General features: G+C 43.4%; 1 protein-coding gene across 1 annotated transcript in view; it reads left to right on the top strand.

Annotated features, from left to right (window-relative positions):
* The window catches only part of ANO2 (anoctamin 2), a 144516-nt gene extending 125583 nt beyond the window's left edge, over nucleotides 1–18933 (top strand). Inside the window, exons 23-25 of the mRNA XM_070755220.1 lie at nucleotides 15717–15822; nucleotides 17397–18417; nucleotides 18504–18933. Of these exons, the coding sequence (XP_070611321.1) occupies nucleotides 15717–15822; nucleotides 17397–17678 (388 nt within the window). The 3' untranslated portion in view covers nucleotides 17679–18417; nucleotides 18504–18933. The remainder of the gene's footprint in view (nucleotides 1–15716; nucleotides 15823–17396; nucleotides 18418–18503) is intronic.
* Nucleotides 18934–20654: the final 1721 nt, after the last annotated feature.

The raw sequence follows: 20654 nt of genomic DNA, 5'->3' as shown, positions 1-20654 counted from the left end.
ATCGCCGAGGCTTGCAGAGCGCCCCTTCCAGAGGAGTCCTTCTCTACACCCCGCCAACAACGTTTCCACAACCAGGCACAACAACCGCGAGACAACAAATTCTCCAGAAGCTTCAATCGCAGAAACGACTCTACCGCTAACCGTGACTACGCACGAGGTAAAGCACAAACTTACGTAAATTGCGCAACTGCTAAAGGAGGGAACAAGATTATCATCTCACTACTTTTAAATAACAAACCTTGTAACCTAGAATTAGATACAGGCTCTAAGCATTCTATTATGCCTTGGGACAAATTCAAAATGTATATGCCAAATTTTCTTAAAACTGATTTTGTTAACTCAACTTTAATAATAAGGGATTTTCAAGGTAATGTCATACCTGTTTTGGGGAAAGTAGATGTGCCTGTGAAATTTAAAAACTGTGAACATTCTCTTCCTTTAATTGTGGTTGAGGGAGCCAAACACTCCCTCCTGGGGTTAACATGGATGTCTCCTTTGGGAATTGAAATACTGGGTCTTTGTCATGTAAATGCTGAACCTGATATTCCTAACTTTATCCAAGAATTTCCTGAGGTTTTCAGCCCTACTTTGGGCACCTATAATGGGGCCCCTATCTCCTTCTCTCTAGATCCCAAGGTACCCCCAGTCAGACTTAAGCCTCGCAGGGTACCCCTACCACTATTGCCTAAACTAGACATCCAATTGGACAAATTGATTGCCCAGGGCATCTTAGTCCCTGTAGAACAAGCGCCATGGGAAACCCCCATTGTCACCCCAGTTAAACCTGATGGCTCCTTAAGGGTCTGTGCAGACTACAAAGCCACTATCAATAAGGCCCTTCAACACCATCCATACCCGATCCCAGTGGTCCAACAATTACTTCATTCTTTGGGGGAAGGGAGAGTATTTTCGAAAATCGACCTGGCACAGGCATACCAACAGCTTCCGGTCGATGAGGCCACATCCCTGGCCCAGACCATAGTGACCCATAGGGGTGCTTTTAGGTGCACCCGCCTGCAATTCGGGGTCAGTACCGCCCCAGGCATTTTCCAAAGTTTCATGGAACGATTATTGGCAGGTATAAAAGGAACCTCCCCATATTTTGACGATATATTTATATCAGGAAAAAACCAAGCAGAATTAAACATGCGCATCAGAGAAGTATTGGCTAGACTGCAAGCTAAGGGGTTAAAAGTAAAACCAGACAAGTGTGTGTGGGGAGCAAGTAGCATAGAATTTCTGGGCTATAGAATAGACAGTGAGGGAATACACCCCACAGCAGACAAACTAGAGGCCATAACCAAAGCACCCGAGCCAAATAATAAGACAGAACTCCAAGCATTTCTGGGCCTCCTTAATTTTTATTCTGTCTTCCTTAAACAGAAGGCAACGGCAGCAGAACCACTACACCGACTGCTGCAGAAGGGAGTTCCCTGGACCTGGGGCACAATGGAGCGCGAAGCTTTTCATAAAATAAAACAGTTATTGACCTCTAAAAGCGTAGTGGTTCAATATAGCTCAACTTTGCCAATAAGGCTCACGTGCGATGCTTCGGCGTATGGGGTTGGCGGGGTATTAGCTCACGTAATGCCAAACAATACAGAGGCCCCCATCGCCTTCTTTTCTAAAACATTGTCCATGGCAGAGAGAAACTACAGCCAATTAGACAAAGAGGCATTGGCCCTAGTCTCTAGCGTTAAGAAATTCCATTATTATCTCTGTGGGAGGAGTTTTGAACTAATAACAGATCACAAACCCCTGCTTGGTCTTCTAGCTGCCAATAAACCAACTCCTCCCTTCATGTCCCCTAGATTAATAAGATGGGCCCTTTTCCTGTCAGGATACCAATACCATCTAACACATAAGGGGGGAAAATCAATAAATCATGCTGACGGGTTAAGTAGATGCCCCATGCCCGAGTTAGTCTCAGATCCAACCCCCACAGAGGATGTCTTACTAATTGACCTTGAGGAAAACTGCCTGACCACTGCCAAAGAAGTGGCTGAGCACACTAAGAAGGATTTACTATTGTTAAAATTAATCAATTGTATTCAAAAAGGATGGTTGGGAGACTCTGAGGAAACTGGGCTGTCTGAATTTAAATCTAAAAGGTTGGAATTATCCTACTTGAAGGGATGCGTGTTATGGGGTGACAGGGTGGTCATTCCCAATACCTTAAAACAGAAGGTACTAAGTATGTTGCATGCAGGCCACCCAGGCATTGTCAGAATGAAAGGGTTGGCCAGGGGCTATTTGTGGTGGCCAGGTTTAGATAGAGACATTGAGCAATGGGTAGCAAACTGTGACCCTTGCCAGGAGTCACGGCCCAATCCCCCGAAAACAACACCTCTGGAATGGGAAAGACCCACTGGGCCATGGTCCCGCATTCATATTGACTTCGCAGGGCCTATCGGAACCCAAAACTTTTTAATTGTGGTAGACGCGTTCTCCAGATGGGTGGAAATCATTGCTATGCAAAACATTACTACTTGTGCCACCATTAAAGCATTATACCATTTGTTTGCCACACATGGGTGCCCAGACATCCTAGTTTCAGATAACGGGCCACAATTAACTGCCAGACAATTTGAGTGCTTTTTAAGCAACTTAGGGGTCAGACACGCACTCACATCCCCTTACTCGCCATGGGTTAATGGCCTTGCAGAACGTTATGTACGTGTGGCCAAAGAAGCCTTGCGCAGGGCAGGCCCAGGGGAAATACAACACAAATTAGATCAATTTTTATTAATGCAGCATATCACCCCAAATTCCATCACAAACAAAAGCCCAGCAGAAATTTTAATGGGTCGAAAAATAAGGTCCCCCCTGGACAGGTTGCACCCTCGTTATTGTACTCAAAATGTAAATAATGAAACATGTACAGCACCTGAAAGAAATATGTACCTAGGGCAACTTGTTTTTGCTAGAAATTTTGACGGGGGGTTGAGTTGGCTGAAAGGAAAAATAATGCAACAAACAGCCCCAAAATCTTATGTGGTACAATTGGAAGATGGCCGCACATGGAGGCGGCACATCGATCATTTAAGGGGGCGCATAACACCAAATGAAGAGCCGGCCGCTAACGGAAATTCTTCCCCCCAAGCAGACATTAATTCGCAACTCGAACTTTTGGAATTACAAAAGGACTTACCACGGCCTGATGCTTCCTCCAGCGACGCCGAGCCTTCCTCCTCTTCTGGGCACGGTGCGCCATCAGCATACTTGTCTCCGCAGGCCAGAGCCCCAACTTGGGCCCAGCCGCGGACAGGAGACAACGACGAGCCAACCTCCACCATAGACATACCAGCCGGCAATGATCTGCGCAGGTCTGAGCGCACGTCACGCCGGCCCAATCGATTGGAGGACTACGTCACTTGGCTCACTGATTGACAGTTTGGCTGAACTAATGAGGGAGGGGTGTTAAGTCTGTATATAACCAATGTAAAACTCTGTAAAAGAAAAGACCTTGAAAATACTGTTTAAACTATGAATAAACCTTGGCCGCGTCTGATTGGCTAAGACGCACGGCCGTTTCTTTTAGGCGCGAGCCTTAAAGGTATAAAAAGGGCTGTTCTGACACTGACAGCTCAGATGCGTTCCTTGCTGAAGTCACTTTCGAGAGAGCTGAATAAACGGAACCATCTTGTACTCCTGTCTGAGTCTCATTCATTTCAATAACCTCATCCCGGAACCAATTAAGTTTGTAAGACAAGTATCACTGTATATCGTTTTTGCACTAGATCTTAATATAATAAGAAGGGGAAAAGGAAAAAGGAAGAATAGAAAAAGAGAAGAATAAGGAAAAGGAGAGGAAGACCTTCCACCATTTTTGTAGCCCATCTTTGGACCCCTTCAATTTTATCAATATATTTTTGTAGGTGAGGTCTCCAGAACTGAACACAGTATTCCAAATGTGGTTTCACCAGCGCTCTATATAAAGGGATCACAATCTCCCTCTTCCTGCTTGTTATACCTCTAGCTATGCAGCCAAGCATCCTACTTGCTTTCCCTACAGGAGTTGAAGGTGGGGAATATTTATACATTCTCTTGGTATAAGAGAAGTAGTTTGTCTCATTTATTTTATTTATTTATTATTGGATTTATATGTTGCCCTTCTCTGAGGACTCGGAGCTGATTACAACATATAAAAAAAGGAAACAATACAATATAGTAGCTTAAATCCAATTTAAAACTAAATATACTAAACCAGGGATGGCAAACCTTTTTTCCCTCGGGTGCCAAAGGAATGTGTGTGCGCACTATCATGCATGTGAACAGTGCGGTCAGGCGGTAGGAAAAGCAAGTAGGATGCTTGGCTGCATAGCTAGGGGTATAAAAAGCAGGAAGAGGGAGATTGTGATCCTGCTGTATAGAGCACTGGTGAGACCCCATATGGAATACTGTGTTCAGTTCTGGAGACCTCACCTACAAAAAGATTTTGACAAAATTGAACGGGTCCAAAGACGGGCTACAAGAATGGTGGAAGGTCTTAAGCATAAAACGTATCAGGAAAGACTTAATGAACTCAATCTGTATAGTCTGGAGGACAGAAGGAAAAGGGGGGACACGATCGAAACATTTAAATATGTCAAAGGATTAAATAAGGCCCAAGAGGGAAGTGTTTTAAATAGGAAAGTGAACACAAGAACAAGGGGACACAATCTGAAGTTAGTTGGCGGAAAGATCAGAAGCAACATGAGAAAATATTATTTGACTGAAAGAGTAGTAGATGCTTGGAACAAACTTCCAGCAGACGTGGTTTGTAAATCCACAGTCACTGAATTCAAACATGCCTGGGATAAACACATATCCATCCTAAGATAAAAATACAGGAAATAGTATAAGGGCAGACTAGATGAACCATGAGGTCTTTTTCTGCCGTCAGTCTTCTATGTTTCTATAAGCTGGGGAAAGACGCGGACCCCTTTTGTTCTTAAGCCGGCGTGATCTCACCAAAGCAGGCCTACTCCGACGACCCGCCTTCTCCCCAGCCTGGGAGATTAAACCATCTCAATCACAAAGTTCAAACTCTCCCGACAGAGCATGCATTCTTGAAATAGGTCTGGTTTTTGCACCCTCCTTTCTCAGTGCTCTGGAATTTCGTTCTAAATAAACATTGCAGTGGGTACTTATCTGTGGCATGTGATTAGCCATTATGGTTTCTCTTTTTTGCTTTCCGCCCTGAGGCAAACCTAAAGTAAATCTAGCTCGAAAGAGACTTCACTTCAGAGCTGTCCCTCCGAAGCCTGTGGATCAGTGTGCAGAAATGGGAAAAATGGGTATTTTTCCCTATTAGAATAGAATAGAATTTTATTGGCCAAGTGTGATTGGACACACAAGGAATTTGTCTTGGTGCATGTGCTCTCAGAAAGAAAAAAAAAGATACAAGAATCATGTGGTACAACACTTAATGATTGATGTTAATACATCAAACATCTATATTGTTGATCCATGAAACATCAATGACTATCTGGACCGAGACTCACTGCTCACAGTCACTCATGCCCTCATCACCTCGAGGTTCAACTACTATAGTGCTCTCTACATGGGGCTACCTCTGAAAAGTTTTCGGAAACTTCAGATCGTGCAGAATGCAGCTGCGAGAGCAATCAAGGGCTTCCCTAGGTATGTCCATGTTACACCAACACTCCGCAGTCTGCATTGGTTGCCTATCAGTTTCTGGTCACAATTCAAAGTGTTGGTTATGGCCTATAAAGCCCTTCATGGCACTGGACCTGGATATCTGCGAGACCGCCTTCTGCCGCACGAATCCCAGCGGCCGGTTAGGTCCCACAGAGTTGGTCTTCTCCGGGTCCCGTTGATTAAACAATGTCGTCTAGCAGGACCCAGGGGAAGAGCCTTCTCTGTGGTGGCTGCGACCCTCTGGAATCAACTCCCCCCAGAGATTAGGACTGCCCCCACCCTCCTTGCCTTTCGTAAACTCCTTAAAACCCACCTCTGTTGTCAGGCTTGGGGGAACTGAGACTTCCCCCCCTTGCCTATGTAATTTTGTGCATGATATGACTGTGTGTGTGTATTTTATCTATTGGGGTTTTTTTTTCTTTTTAGACTTTTTAATGTAAAACTGTTATTTTAGATTTTAATTATTAGATTTGTTACCATGTATTGTTTTTATCACTGTTGTGAGCTGCCCCTTGTCTACAGGGAGGGGCAGCATACAAATCTAATAAATAATAATAATAATAATAATAATAATAATAATAATAATAATAATAATAATAATTCAGCTGCAACCACAGCAACACACGAGCACACAACCGATACAAACTTAAAGGAAACCGCTCCAAACTCGACTTCTGGAAATACGACTTTAGTAACCAAGTAGTCGATGCACGGAACTCACTACCAGACTGTGTAGTATCATCACCTAACCCCCAAAACTTCACCCTTAGACTATCCACTGTTGACCTCTCCCGATTCCTAAGAGGTCAGTAAGGGGCATGTATAAGTGCACCAGCGTGCCTTCCGTCCCCTGTCCTAATGTTTCTCTCTTACTAGTATCATGTATAGAAATATTATATCTTTCTATACCATCAATACGTACCTGACAAACAAACAAAATAAATAAAATATAAATACAGTGACCCCTCCTTTTTCGCTGGGGTTGCGTTCCAAGACCACCTGTGAAAAACGAATTTCCGTGAAGTAGAGGAAAGATATTTTTTTAATGTATTTAACAAGTATTTGGACTTTTAAAACCCACCCTTTGCATTAAACAGTCATTCTATAATGTTTCTCAGCTGGAACTCCATGTGATATCCTACCAGTTTCTTTAATAGAGTACAGTAGTACCGTAGAAGAATTTTAGGAATTTTTAATGGATTTAATTTTTTTAATGGATTTAATGGATTTAAGCCCCCTTTGAAAACCCGTGAAATAGCGATTCCATGAAAGATGAACCGTGAAGTAGTGAGGGATTACTGTAAATAAATCAATAAATCAATAAATCAATGAATCAATGAATCAATGAATCAAGGAATCAAGGAATCAAGGAAGAAAGGAAGAAATCACTGCAGTTGTTCAGTTAGTAAAACTGTTGTTAAGTGACTCTGGCTTCCCCATTGGATTTTGCTTGTCCCTGGGAGACTGCTGACAGAGGCATCACGGACCAGTCCTTTGTTGTTTCCAGGGCTGACCCATGGGCCAGAACTAAGCACCCCCACAGGCCGGATCTAGCCCATGGAACTTGAGTTTGACACCACTGTATTAAAGGAACAAGCAGGTGTATTACTTTTTGATCATCCAGATGCCTTAAACCAGTGTTTTTCAACCAGTGTGCCGCGGCACACTAGTGTGCCGTGAGGCATGGTCAGGTGTGCCGCGAAGCTCAGAGAGAGAAAGAAAACAAGAGAGAGAGAGAGAAAGAAAGAAAGAGAGAGAACTAAAGAAAGAGAGAAAAAAAGCAAGAGGGAGAAAGAAAGCAAGAGAGAGAAAGAAAATGAGAGAGAGAAAGAAAGAGAAATAGAGAGAAAAAGCAAGAAAGAGAGAGAGAGAGAGAGCAAGAGAGAGAGAGAAAGAAAAAGAGAGAGAAAGAAAAAGAGAGAGAAAGAAAAAGAGAGAGAAAGAGAAAGAAGGTGGGAGAGAGAAAGACAGGTAGGGAGGGAGAGAAAGAGAGCAAAAAAGAGGAAGGAAGGAAGAGAGAAAGAAAGGGATGGAGAGAGAGAAAAAAAAAGGGAGAGAAAGAGGGAGGGAGAGGGTAATAGAGCGAAAGGGAGGAAGAGAGAGAGAATTTTTTTGTCCAAACTTTTTTTACACCACCCCCCCCCCCCCCCGCTCAATGTGCCCCATGGTTTTGTAAATGTAAAAAATGTGCCGCGGCTCAAAAAAGGTTGAAAATCACTGCCTTAAACAACATCTTGAAAAATGTGCCCGATAGTTGAGAGTCTCAAAATGGGTGAACAGTGCAGTCAGGTGGTAAGGAAAGCAAGTAGGATGCTTGGCTGCATAGCTAGAGGTATAACAAGCAGGAAGAAGGAGATTATGATCCCGCTATATAGAGTTCTGGTGAGACCACATTTGGAATAATACTGTGCTCAGTTCTGGAGACCTCACCTACAAAAAGAGATTGACAAAATTGAACGGGTCCAAAGACGGGCTACAAGAATGGTGGAAGGTCTTAAGCACAAAACGTATCAGGAAAGACTTCATGAACTCCATCTGTATAGTCTGGAGGACAGAAGGAAAAGGGGGGACATGATCGAAACATTTAAATATGTTAAAGAGTTAAATAAGGTCCAGGGGGGAAGTGTTTTTAATAGGAAAGGGAACACAAGAACAAGGGGACACAATCTGAAGTTAGTTGGGGGAAGGATCAAAAGCAACATGAGAAAATATTATTTGACTGAAAGAGTAGTAGATCCTTGGAACAAACTTCCAGCAGATGTGGTTGGTAAATCCACAGTAACTGAATTTAAACATGCCTGGGATAAATATATATCCATCCTAAGATAAAATACAGAAAAGAGTATAAGGGCAGACTAGATGGACCATGAGGTCTTCATGAAGTCTTTCCTGGTAAGTTTTACGCTTAAGACCTTCCACCATATGTAGGCAGAGTCTCACGCTGCCTTCGTGACTTGTTCTCTGACGACCGACAGGTACGAGCAAACCCGGAGCAATTTGCCCCTGTCTAAGTGGTGACTTTCTACCCAAGGCTAAAATCTTCGGAGGGTGCAATCCGAGAGATAGAGAGCCAATCCTTTGGACATCTGCAGCCTTCCTGGGGGATCTCTTGATGAATTTGTTGTTCCAGTCGAAGGAACATATTTGTCCCCTGGTGTCGATTCACCGGGATAATTGCCACGCTCCAGTGGAACATTATGATGTTATCTAGGAATGTCACAATGCGCTCAACTTTCCTAGCCTTTATCGTTGTCGTTGTTGTTTTTTTCAAGCATTCTGGAAAATTTCCTTCCTTTTATGTAGCCCCGAACTCTCTGCCATCAGTGACATTTCCATCTCCCTCCATCTCCTGGCCCATGAGTTCTTTTGTGAAGCTGTCACGAAACCTTGAGAGGGAAATTTTTTATTATATTAAGCAGATGGCATCGCACAGCGTTCTCGGGGCCGCTGGTCTTCATTTGCTAGTATCATGCTGAGATTTATGTCATATTTTCCTGGCCGATCCAATGAAAGACTTATTCTCTTTCTTTGGGTTACATCTGCGTCACCTTGTTCAAGTGTGGAACACTCCGTGTGTTCAGACCTCAACAAACATACCGTATTTTTCGGAGTACAGTGGTATCTCGTGATATGAACCCCTCGCCATACGAACAATCCGAGATACGAACCCAGGGTTCGGAAATTTTTTGCCTCTTCTTCCGAACTTTTTCCATCTTACGAACCTGCCGCCCGAACGCCGAACCCGGAAGTTCAGCAAAAGTTCGGGTTTGGGTGGCCGCCGAGAAGCCCCGCCCCCTGGCTGTCGCCTTTTGAAACAGCCAGGGGGTTTCTCGGTGTCCTCCTGAACCCGAACGCCAATCCTGAACTTTTGCCAAACTTCCATGGGCGGAGCTTTGATGTCACGAAGACGTCCTTCCTGGCCGGCCGAAACATGGACTCCAGGAAGGACGTCTTCATGATGTCAAAGCTCTGCCCATGGAATTCCCTATTGGGATTCCCCACCTCTGTTTAAGCCTCCTGACCGGCCCGACAGCTCCGCGGCTCTTTTGAAAAGCTGACAGCTGGGCGGCGGGGCTTCTCAGCGGCCTCCTGAACCCGAACGCCGACCCCGAACTTTTGCCGAACTTCCGGGTTCAGCGTTCGGGAGAACGCTGAGAGGCACCCGGTTGTTTCAAAAGGTGACAGCCAGGCGGTGGCGGGTTTTTTGCGTTTTTTTTTCTTGCACGCATTAATTCGTTTTACATTGTTTCCTATGGGAAAGTTTTGGCTTATGAACTTTTCGCCTTACAAACTTCCTCCGGGAACCAATTAAGTTCGTAAGATGAGGTATTACTGTATAAGACGCACTGGACTATAGGGAAAAGAATCTGTTTACCAGGTATTCATCTGGCTAGCGTCCTTAATCTGGTCAGCTTCAGCACATAATTTTATTCCCTGGTCAGGGCTTTTAAAAAACTTTATTCGGAAAGAGTAACAATGAAAGAGCTTGCAAGCCAGTAAGGGCTGGGAACATCACTGGCACCTGGAAAGAAACATTCGGGAGCAAGTAGAACAATGGAAAAAACCCTGCAAAGACTTAGGGGTTGGAAAACATTCTTTGCAGAGAGTGACAATGAAAGAGCTTGCAAGATAGTAAGAGCTTGGAACATCATTAGCACCTGGTTAGGGCTGGAAAGAAACTTATTCGGAGCAAGTTAGAGCAATTGAGAAAAACCCTGCAAAGACTTAGGGCTTGGAAAACATTCTTTGCAGAGAGTAACGATGAAAGAGCTTGCAAGCTGGTAAGAGCTGGGAACATTATTAGCACCTGGTTAGGGCTGGAAAGAAACTTATTCGGAGCAAGTTAGAGCAATTGAGAAAAACCCTGCAAAGACTTAGGGCTTGGAAAACATTCTTTGCAGAGAGTAACGATGAAAGAGCTTGCAAGCTGGTAAGAGCTGGGAACATTATTAGTACCTGGTTAGGGCTGGAAAGAAACTTATTCGGAGCAAGTTAGAGCAATTGAAAAAACCCCTGCAAAGACTTAGGGCTTGGAAAACATTCTTTGCAGAGAGAACAAATGAAAGAGCTTGCAAGCTGTTAAGAGCTGGGAACATCATTAGCACCTGGTTAGGGCTGGAAAGAAACTTATTCAGAGCAAGTTAGAGCAACAAAAAAAAACCTGCAAAGACTTAGGGTTTGGAAAACATTATTTGCAGAAAGAACAAATGAAAGAGCCTGCAAGGTAAGAGCAGCTAGTTAGGGCTGAAAAAATAGCTGCATTCGGAGTATAAGATGCACTCAAATTATAATTGCTCACAGTCACTCATGCCCTCATCACCTCGAGGTTCGACTACTGTAATGCTCTCTACATGGGGCTACCTTTGAAAAGTGTTCGGAAACTTCAGATCGTGCAGAATGCAGCTGCGAGAGCAGTCATGGGCCTACCTAGGTATACCCATGTTTCATCAACACTCCGCAGTCTGCATTGGTTGCCGATCAACTTCCGGTCACAATTCAAAGTGTTGGTTATGACCTTTAAAGCCCTTCATGGCACAGGACCAGAATATCTCTGAGACCGCCTTCTGCTGCACGAATCCCAGCGACCGATTAGGTCCCACAGAGTGGGCCTTCTCCGGGTCCCGTCAACTAAACAATGTCGGTTGGCGGGCCCCTGGGGAAGAGCCTTCTCTGTGGCGGCCCCGACCCTCTCGAACCAACTCCCCCCGGAGATTAGAACTGCCCCTACTCTCCTTGCCTTTTGTAAGCTCCTTAAGACCCACCTGTGTCGTCAGGCATGGGGGAACTGAGACATCTCCCCCAGGTATATACAATTTATGAATGGTATGTGTGTATGTATGTGGGTTTAGAAAATGGGGTTTTTTAAATGTTTTTAGTAGAAATTTAGATTTGTTGTAAATTGTTTTTTCACTTTGTTGTGAGCCGCCCCAAGTCTGCGGAGAGGGGCGGCATACAAATCTAAATAAATAGAAAATAATAAATAATTATCAGCCTCTTTTAAGGAGGAAAAAGGTGAGTCTTATATTCCAAAAAATAAGGTAACCAGAACTTCTTCAAAGCCACAATAATATACATATTGTCCTCTTTCTGCTATTGTCTTTAGGCAATGAACAAAAAAGCTCCCTTTAAGCATTTCGCTGTTGCGTTTCCCAGGGGTAGAATCCAAAAAGTTGTGGTTTTGGTGGCAGTTACATCAGTTAGGAAAGGTCAACCTTTTTTCTTCTTTTTTTACAATTGTGCTTCAGCATCCAGATGGGTCTCCTGGCAAATGTCGTCTTTTTGTGTGGCTCAGGATCTATTCATGTGTATCTATTTTGGAGCTCTTTAAGTAGGCAAAACCTCTTTTGGTTATGCAAAAAAGCCAAGACTGTTTCTTCCAGCTTTTCCGTAGCTTGCAAACATCTACCTAAGATAAGACAATCTTTATTGCCATTTTTAAAAAAACTGCGAGCCCTGGTATTGAATAAGAAATGTCAAGAAAAATACACTGTTAAAATTTTTATCTACTGCCTTGATATGATTATGCATTTTCCGAAACTGTTCGGACCTTAGTTGCAAGTACAGTGATACCTCGTCTTACGAACTTAATTGGTTTCCGGGACGAGGTTTGTAAAGTGAAAAGTTTGTAAGATGAAACAATGTTTCCCATAGGAATCAATGGAAAAGTGATTAATGCGTGCAAGACCAAAACTCACCCCTTTTGCCAGCCGAAGCGCCCGTTTTTGCACTGCTGGGATTCCCCTTAGGCTCCCCTCCATGGGAAACCCCACATCCGGACTTCCGTGTTTTTGTGATGCTGCAGGGGAATACCAGCAGTGCAAAAATGGGCACTTCGCTGGCAACGGAAGTCCGGAGGTGGGGTTTCCCAGCAAGGGGAGCCTCAGCGAAATTGCAGCATCGCAAAAACATGGAAGTCCTGGAAACCCCACCTCTGGACTTCCATGTTTTTGCGATGCTGCAATTTTTTCCTATTGCAGTAAATGAGGTTGAATGTGTATAATTTTAGAAGAGCTGTGCGTGCGTGTGTTTGTGTGTAGATACATTTATATAGTAGATAATGTATATTTTTGTGTGCCTGTGTGTAATATGTATGTACACATATGGCATATACAGTGGTACCTCATGATACGAACTTAATTGGTTCCAGGAGGAGGTTCGTAAGGTGAAAAGTTCGTAAGATGAAACAATGTTTCCCATAGGAATCAATGTAAAAGCAAATAATGCGTGCAAATCCTTCAGGAAAATCCCAAACTTTAGAAGGGAGGCGAACAGAGGGCAGGGAGGAGCAGCTAAAGGGGGCGGGTGGAAGAAGCAAGGTTAGGCTAAAGGGTGAGTGGGAAGGAAGAAAGGCAAGGGGGGCACCCCTCCCTTTTCTTTCTTCAAAGGACACCCTTTCGGTGCCTCTGCAAGCACGCTGTTCTCCTAGTTATTTAAATGGAGTCTTTTCCCCCTCCAAGCCACCCCTCCCTTTTCTTTCTTCAAAAAAAGGGGGGGGGAAAGAAACCCCTTCATCCCAGCAGCAGCGGCTTGGGTTCGTAAGGTGAAAATAGTTCAGAAGAAGAGGCAAAAAAATCTTAAACACTGGGTTCGTATCTTGAAAAGTTCGTTAGAAGAGGCGTTCGTAAGATGAGGTACCACTGTATACATAAATTAAATAGTATATTTTGGATGTTTAGGAATCATAAATAGATTGGGAAATTGTACTGAGGCAAGGAGAGGCCAGGCACCCTAACCTCAACTCTAACCCTTGACATGAGTGACGTCAAGTTGGCCACCTTTAAGCCAGTCACATGACCCTTAAGCCACCCTCCGGTCACATGATCATCAACCCGTTCCCACCTGGTCACATGGCTGGCAAGCCACACCCACAAAACAAGCCACGCTCATTTGTGCTGCCTGTATTCCATTGATGGAAACTGATAGAAACATAGAAACATAGAAGACTGACGGCAGAAAAAGACCTCATGATCCATCTAGTCTGCCCTTATACTATTTCCTGTATTTTATCTTAGGATGGATATATGTTTATCCCAGGCATGTTTCAATTCAGTTACTGTGGATTTATCTACCACGTCTGCTGGAAGTTTGTTCCAAGGATCTACTACTCCTTCAGTAAAATAATATTTTCTCATGTTGCTTTTGATCTTTCCCCCAGCTAACTGATGTGTCTTGGCAACATCTGGCGTTTCTTCCGCAGCTTGGCCTCAAGGATGTGGCATTCTATGCAACTGCATTGCCACCTTCGCCCCAAATCCGCCCCCACCCCAAATTGAACAGCAGTGGGAGTGCTTGTAGATAAGCAATCCCAGGGGCAGGAAAGCAGGGGACTACAGCGGCCTGCCTCCTTTCTCTACCCAAGAATAGAACTTAGCTTATCTCAGGGTTAGAGATACCCACTCATACATATCTCGAGATAATGGGGTTCTTTTATCTGGGCAGGTCCAGACCTATTATAAAGCAGTTAGGTCTCTTTATCGGTTGTACATAACCTTGCCTTTTTAAAGAGGACAACAAAGAATGCTAAACACCTTGCCTCGAAGGCCCCACAATATGGACTTTGTAATACCTCCAATAGGTGTGTTTGTTTTTTCGATGCTATCGCACCGGCTAACCAATATAAGTTTCGTTCTGTTCCAATTTTACTGTTTTCAAAAGGTATTGCTAGTGATTTGACCTCAGCCAGGGATGGCACGAATCCCAGCGACCAGTTAGGTCCCACAGAGTTGGCCTTCTCCGGGTCCCGTCGACTAAACAATGTCGTCTGGCGGGACCCAGGGGAAGAGCTTTCTCTGTGGTGGCCCCGACCCTCTGGAACCAGCTCCCCCCCCCCGAGATTAGGATTGCCCCCACCCTCCCTGCCTTTCGTAAACTCCTTAAAACCCACCTCTGCCGTCAGGCATGGGGGAACTGAGACATCTCCCCTGGCCTATATAGTTTATGCATGGTATGTTTGTGTGTGTGTCTTGCTTTTAAATAAGGGGCTTTTTAGATATTTTAATTATTAGATTTGTTATTGTATATTGTTTTTTACTATTACTGTGAGCAACTTGAACATTTAAATATGTTAAAGGGTTAAATGAGGTTCAGGAGGGAAGTGTTTTTAATAGGAAAGTGAACACAAAATCAAGGGGGCACAATCCGAGGTTAGTTGGGGGAAAGATCAGAAGCAACGTGACAAAATATTATTTTATTGAAGAAGCAGTAGATGCTTGGAACAAACTTCCAGCAGACGTGGTTGGTAAATCCACAGGAACTGAATTTAAACATGCCTGGGATAAACATATCCATCCTAAGATAAAATACAGGGCAGACTAGATGGACCATGAGGTCTTTTTCTGCTGTCAGTCTTCTATGTTTCATTCCATATAATCAATTATTATTCAAATATTTATCAGATTTCAATTTCTTACTTTGCAATTCCCTTAAATAGTCCCAGAGCCAAATCCAAGAAGCCATCGCTCACATTCGAAAGTTGACTTCCGCACTGGCTTGTCACGAGACTCACCCTTAAATAGCCAAAAGGCGTGGCCAAGGGTTCTAGAGATCTATTCACGCAGAGCCCTCCTCCTGCTCAGCCACTCATGTCTTCTGACAGTCCTGTGTACTCTGGCATCAAGAAGAGGCTCCTGCTCTTCATCTGAATCACTCATGGGCACCTCTAGAGGTGCTACAGGCCCTGGTTGGCCTTCAACCTCTGACTCCCCATCTTCTCCAACCTCCTTACTATTAGACTCGGGTGCCAAGTCAACTGGCCTAGGATACCAAACCACACCTGTCTCTTGACCCTCGGCATCGGTGATCAGCTGTGCAGGACGCAGATGGGCCACAACAATCTATACCCATCCTGACGTATTTTGCTTTGCAAATGTCTCTTTTGGCTTTTATTCTGAATACAAATGCTCTTTTTCAATCCTTGTTGCTCACATAACTTTGGACGTCTTAATTCTCACGGTGTAACTAGACATTAATCCCTGGATAATAAACCAAATGTGAAAATTGAAACTTTTTAAAGTAAAGATGAACGGGTGTTGCTCTTAAAATCATTGCTTAACGTGCCGGTTTTAATATTTCAGGTTTAAGGATTACAGAGAACCACCGTGGGCAGAAAGCTCGTATGAATTCTCTAAGCAGTATTGGTCTGTTTTGTCGGCCCGTCTGGCATTCGTCCTTATCTTTCAGGTAAATATTGTAACTTCCCTATTGCTTTTCTCTTGAGTAAAATATATATTTAGCAGTATTGTGTTGCTACTAGTATGGATAATGATGGCGCACTGGTAGCAAAAGTTGCAATGCGGGCACAGCTTTGTTTCTCCTGTGTGCGTACGTGCTCATGCCAACATGTTTTTGCTTCTGTGCATGAGCAGCAGTTGTGATCGATCTCTTTCTTCTTCTTCTTCTTCTTCTTCTTCTTCTTCTTCTTCTTCTTCTTCTTCTTCTTCTTCTCCTCCTCCTTCTTCTTCCTCTTCTTCCTCTTCCTCCTCCTCCTTCTTCTTCCTCTTCTTCGTCTTCCTCCTCTTCTTCTCCTCCTCCTTCTTTCTTCTTCTTTCTTCTTGTCTTTCTCCTCTTCCTCCCCTTTCTTTCTTTCTTTCTTTCTTCTTTCTCCTCCTACTCCTCTCCTTCTCCTTCTCCCCTCCACTTCTTTTCTTTCTTTCTTTCTTTCTTTCTTTCTTCTTCTTCCTCCTCCTCTTCTTCTTTTTCTCCTCCTCCTCCTTCTCCTTCCTCTTCTTCCTCTTCCTCCTCCTCCTCTTCTTTGTCTTTCTCCTCCTCTCCTCCTCTTTCTTTCTTCTTCTTTCTTCTTGTTTTTCTCCTCCCCCTCCCCTTTCTTTCTTTCTATCTTTCTATCTTTCTATCTTTCTATCTTTCTATCTTTCTATCTTTCTATCTTTCTATCTTTCTATCTTTCTATCTTTCTATCTTTCTATCTTTCTATCTTTCTATCTTTCTATCTTTCTATCTTTCTATCTTTCTTTCTATCTTTCTATCTTTCTATCTTTCTATCTTTCTATCTTTCTATCTTTCTATCTTTCTATCTTTCTATCTTTCTATCTTTCTATCTTTCTATCTTTCTATCTTTCTATCTTTCTATCTTTCTATCTTTCTATCTTTCTATCTTTCTATCTTTCTATCTTTCTATCTTTCTATCTTTCTATCTTTCTATCTTTCTATCTTTCTATCTTTCTATCTTTCTATCTTTCTATCTTTCTATCTTTCTATCTTTCTATCTTTCTATCTTTCTATCTTTCTATCTTTCTATCTTTCTATCTTTCTATCTTTCTATCTTTATCTTTCTATCTTTCTATCTTTCTATCTTTCTATCTTTCTATCTTTCTATCTTTCTATCTTTCTATCTTTCTATCTTTCTATCTTTCTATCTTTCTATCTTTCTATCTTTCTATCTTTCTATCTTTCTATCTTTCTATCTTTCTATCTTTCTATCTTTCTATCTTTCTATCTTTCTATCTTTCTATCTTTCTTTCTTTCCCTTTCTTTCTTTCTTTCCCTTTCTTTCTTTCTTTCTTTCTTCTTGTTTCTCCTCCTCCTCCTCTTCTCCTTCTCCTCCTCCCCTCCACTTCTTTTATTTATTTATTTATTTATTTATTTATTTCTTTATTTCTTCTTCTTTCTCTTCCTCCTCTTCTCCTTCTCCTCCTCCCCTTCACGTCTTTTCTTTCTTTCTTTCTTTCTTTCTTTCTTTCTTTCTTTCTTCTCCTCCTCCTCCTCCTCTTCCTCCCCTTCCTCCTCCTCCCTGGCAGAACCTGGTGATGTTCCTCAGCGTGCTTGTGGACTGGCTGATCCCAGACATCCCCAAGGACATCAGTGAGCAGATTAAGAAGGAGAAGAGCCTGCTGGTGGACTTCTTTCTGAAGGAAGAACACGAGAAACTGAAGCTGATAGAAAACTTTATCACCCGGGACAAGCAGAGGAGTTGGAGCGAGAGGAAAAAGAAGAGGAGTCGAGCCGCCAGCTTCTCCCAGTTCTACCGGAGTCGCCGGGGTAGCTTTACATCTCTTAGTTCAAGGCACAGCGACGTATGATCCGTATCCGAACCACCCAGAGCTTGCCTGCATACTCATTGGGCTCCTCCAAGGAGTGAGGAGAGCTGTAGTAACGCAAAGGGAGTTCAGGGGTCTTTTAGCGGACGATCCGCGCTGCTCACCCAAAGAAGTGGGGACAACTGCGTTTGCTATCAAGGCACTTAGTAGAGCTATGCCCTAAGAGAACGAACCATCCTTAGGAACGAAATCTCATAACCGTCTACCTGCCACACGGTCTCACCTGAGGTGGCTGCAGGGAAGGGCTGCAAAACTTTTTACTACCATGCTTATTTTGTGGGTGTGGCTTGCCAGCCGCATGACCAGGCGGGAGTGGTTTGACGATCATGTGACCCAGAGGGGTGGCTTAAAGATCATGTGACTGGCTTAAAGGTGGCCAACATGACATCACTCACGTCCAGGGTTAGGGTGCCTGGCCTCTCCTCTCCTCCAAGAGATGCAATTTCCCAATCTATTTACTATTACTGAACATCCAAAATATACTACAGTGGTACCTCATCTTACGAACGCCTCTTCTAACGAACTTTTCAAGGTACGAACTCGGTGTTTAAGATTTTTTTGCCTCTTCTTCCGAACTATTTTCACCTTACGAACCCAAGCCGCTGCTGCTGGGATGAAGGGGTTTCTTTCCCCCCCTTTTTTTGAAGAAAGAAAAGGGAGGGGCGGCTTGGAGGAGGAAAGACTTTGCAGAGAACAACGTGCTTGCAAAGGCACTGAAAGGGTATCTTTTGAAGAAAGAAAAGGGAGGGGCTGCTTGGAGTAGGAAAGATTTTGCAGAGAACAACATGCTTGCAAAGGCACTGAAAGGGTGTCTTTTGAAGAAAGAAAGGGGAGGGGTGCCCCCTTGCCTTTCTTCCTTCCCACTCACCCTTTAGCCTAGCCTTGCTTCTTCCACCTGCCCCCTTTAGCTGCTCCTCCCTGCCCTCTGTTTGCCTCCCTTCTAAAGTTTGGGAAGGATTTGCACGCATTATTTGCTTTTACATTGATTCCTATGGGAAACATTGTTCCGTCTTACGAACTTTTCACCTTACGAACCTCCTCCTGGAACCAATTAAGTTCGTATCATGAGGTACCACTGTATTTAATTCTATGTATATATGCCATAGGTGTACGTACACATTACACACAGGCACACAAAAATATGCATTATCTGCTATATAAAGTGTACGTACAAACTCGCACGCACAGCTGCTCTAATATTATACACATTCAACCTCATTTACTGCGATAGGAAAAAGAGACCCAGAGCCCAGAAGGGGAAAAAAGAAAAAAAATCAATTTTTTCCCACCGGTTCTGTGTACCTAACCATACCCATAGGAGTCCATCACAGGGGGGCTGAGAAGAAGAGACCCAATAGAGATCCATAACAGCAGGTGCGGTTTTCAAAACCCTCTCTAGGTTACAAACACCTGTGGTTTTAATCGGTTCAAGTCCCCACAGCTCCCAAACTGTAAAGACTTACTAGTTTGGGTCAGAACACCAAGGCCAGTGGTCTCTCATTTCTGTGCTTCTAAATTAACTATAGGTTCCCAAATGTGAAAACACTTTAAAAAAAAAAGTTACCGTAATGTGAAAATCGTTGAGCTAAAGTTGTATAACGTAGACGTGGAGCTCCCCAAAACTTGGCTGCCGTTGGCAGGATTGTCGTTTTAAAATCCACTTGGCTTCTCTCCACCCATCCACAAACCTGAGAGAGATGAACAAAGGCATAGTTGCCAAAAAGAGTGGAAGGATTTTGGGGTTGTTTTTGGTGGGTTTCCCCCCCCCAAAAAAATCCTGCCTTTGGTGGCTTCGTAGCCTTCTCGAATGTCGTGGTGGGTTGGGAGGGAGAGAAAAATACTAGATTCTTCAGTGGCTGGTTTGGAATGACCTTTGCTATTGGATGACCAGCAACTGGCCGTATCAGAACATCTTTAGGGTCCAATGAGAGAACTAGAATAGAATGGAATGGAATGGAATGGAATGGAAAGAAATGGAATGGAATAGGGAATAGTATGGAATAGAATAGGGAATAGAGTGGAATGGAATGGAATGGAATAGGGAATAGAATGGAATGGAATAGGGAATAGAATGGAATGGGATGGGATGGGATGGAATAAAATAGGGAATAGAGTAGAATGGAATAGAATAGAATAGAGTAAAATGGAATGGAATGGAATAGGGAATAGAATGGAATGGAATAGGGAATAGAATGGGATGGGATGGAATAAAATGGAATAGAATGGAATGGAATGGAAAAGGGAATAGGGTGAAATGGATTAGAACAGAATAGAGTGGAATGGAATGGAATGGAATAGGGAATAGAATGGGATAGGATAGGATAGAATAGAATAGAATAGAATGAACCCTGGAGGTCTTCTAGTCCAGCCCCCTGCTCAAGCAGGAGACCCTCTACCATTTCAGACAACAGACTGTCCAGCCTCTTCTTCAAAACCTCCAGTGATGGAGCGCCCACAATTCCTGAAGGCAAACTGTTCCACTGGTTAAGTGTCAGTGTTTTCCATCACCCATCCTCAGAAGTTAAAAAAACCCCTTTCTTTCCATCTTGGGACTGAGTTATGGTCCTTATTTTCTTTATTGGAAAAAGGCGAGACTGAATGTACCTTTGATATCTTCCCCAGCGCTGCTATCCCAACAGTTGGCTTCAATCTATTTACCAAGGGATCTAGTTTTTCCTCGCTATGACTTTTGCACAAACTCATCAACTTGTTTGGAATTTCCTACCAGGCTCAAGCTTCATTCTAGGGTCGGACTTTTGCTGTAAATGTCGTTAGGTCACAACTTATATAACCAACTGGAATGCTAAGGGCACAATAAAAACAAGTTGTAAAACTTATGTCGTTCAGAACTCCTGGCGGTGGTATAGCTTAAATTTGCCACATTCCCTCCATTTCCATTGTTCTATATTTTCTAAAAGGACCGTCTTGGGTCAAAGAAAAAAAAAGTGAAATGAAAAT

This window comes from Erythrolamprus reginae, chromosome 6 (genome assembly GCF_031021105.1).
Source record: "Erythrolamprus reginae isolate rEryReg1 chromosome 6, rEryReg1.hap1, whole genome shotgun sequence".
NCBI classification, from domain to species: Eukaryota; Metazoa; Chordata; class Lepidosauria; order Squamata; family Dipsadidae; genus Erythrolamprus; species Erythrolamprus reginae.
The sequence above is the reverse complement of the archived record's forward strand: the minus strand, read 5'-3'. Positions and strand labels throughout refer to the sequence as shown.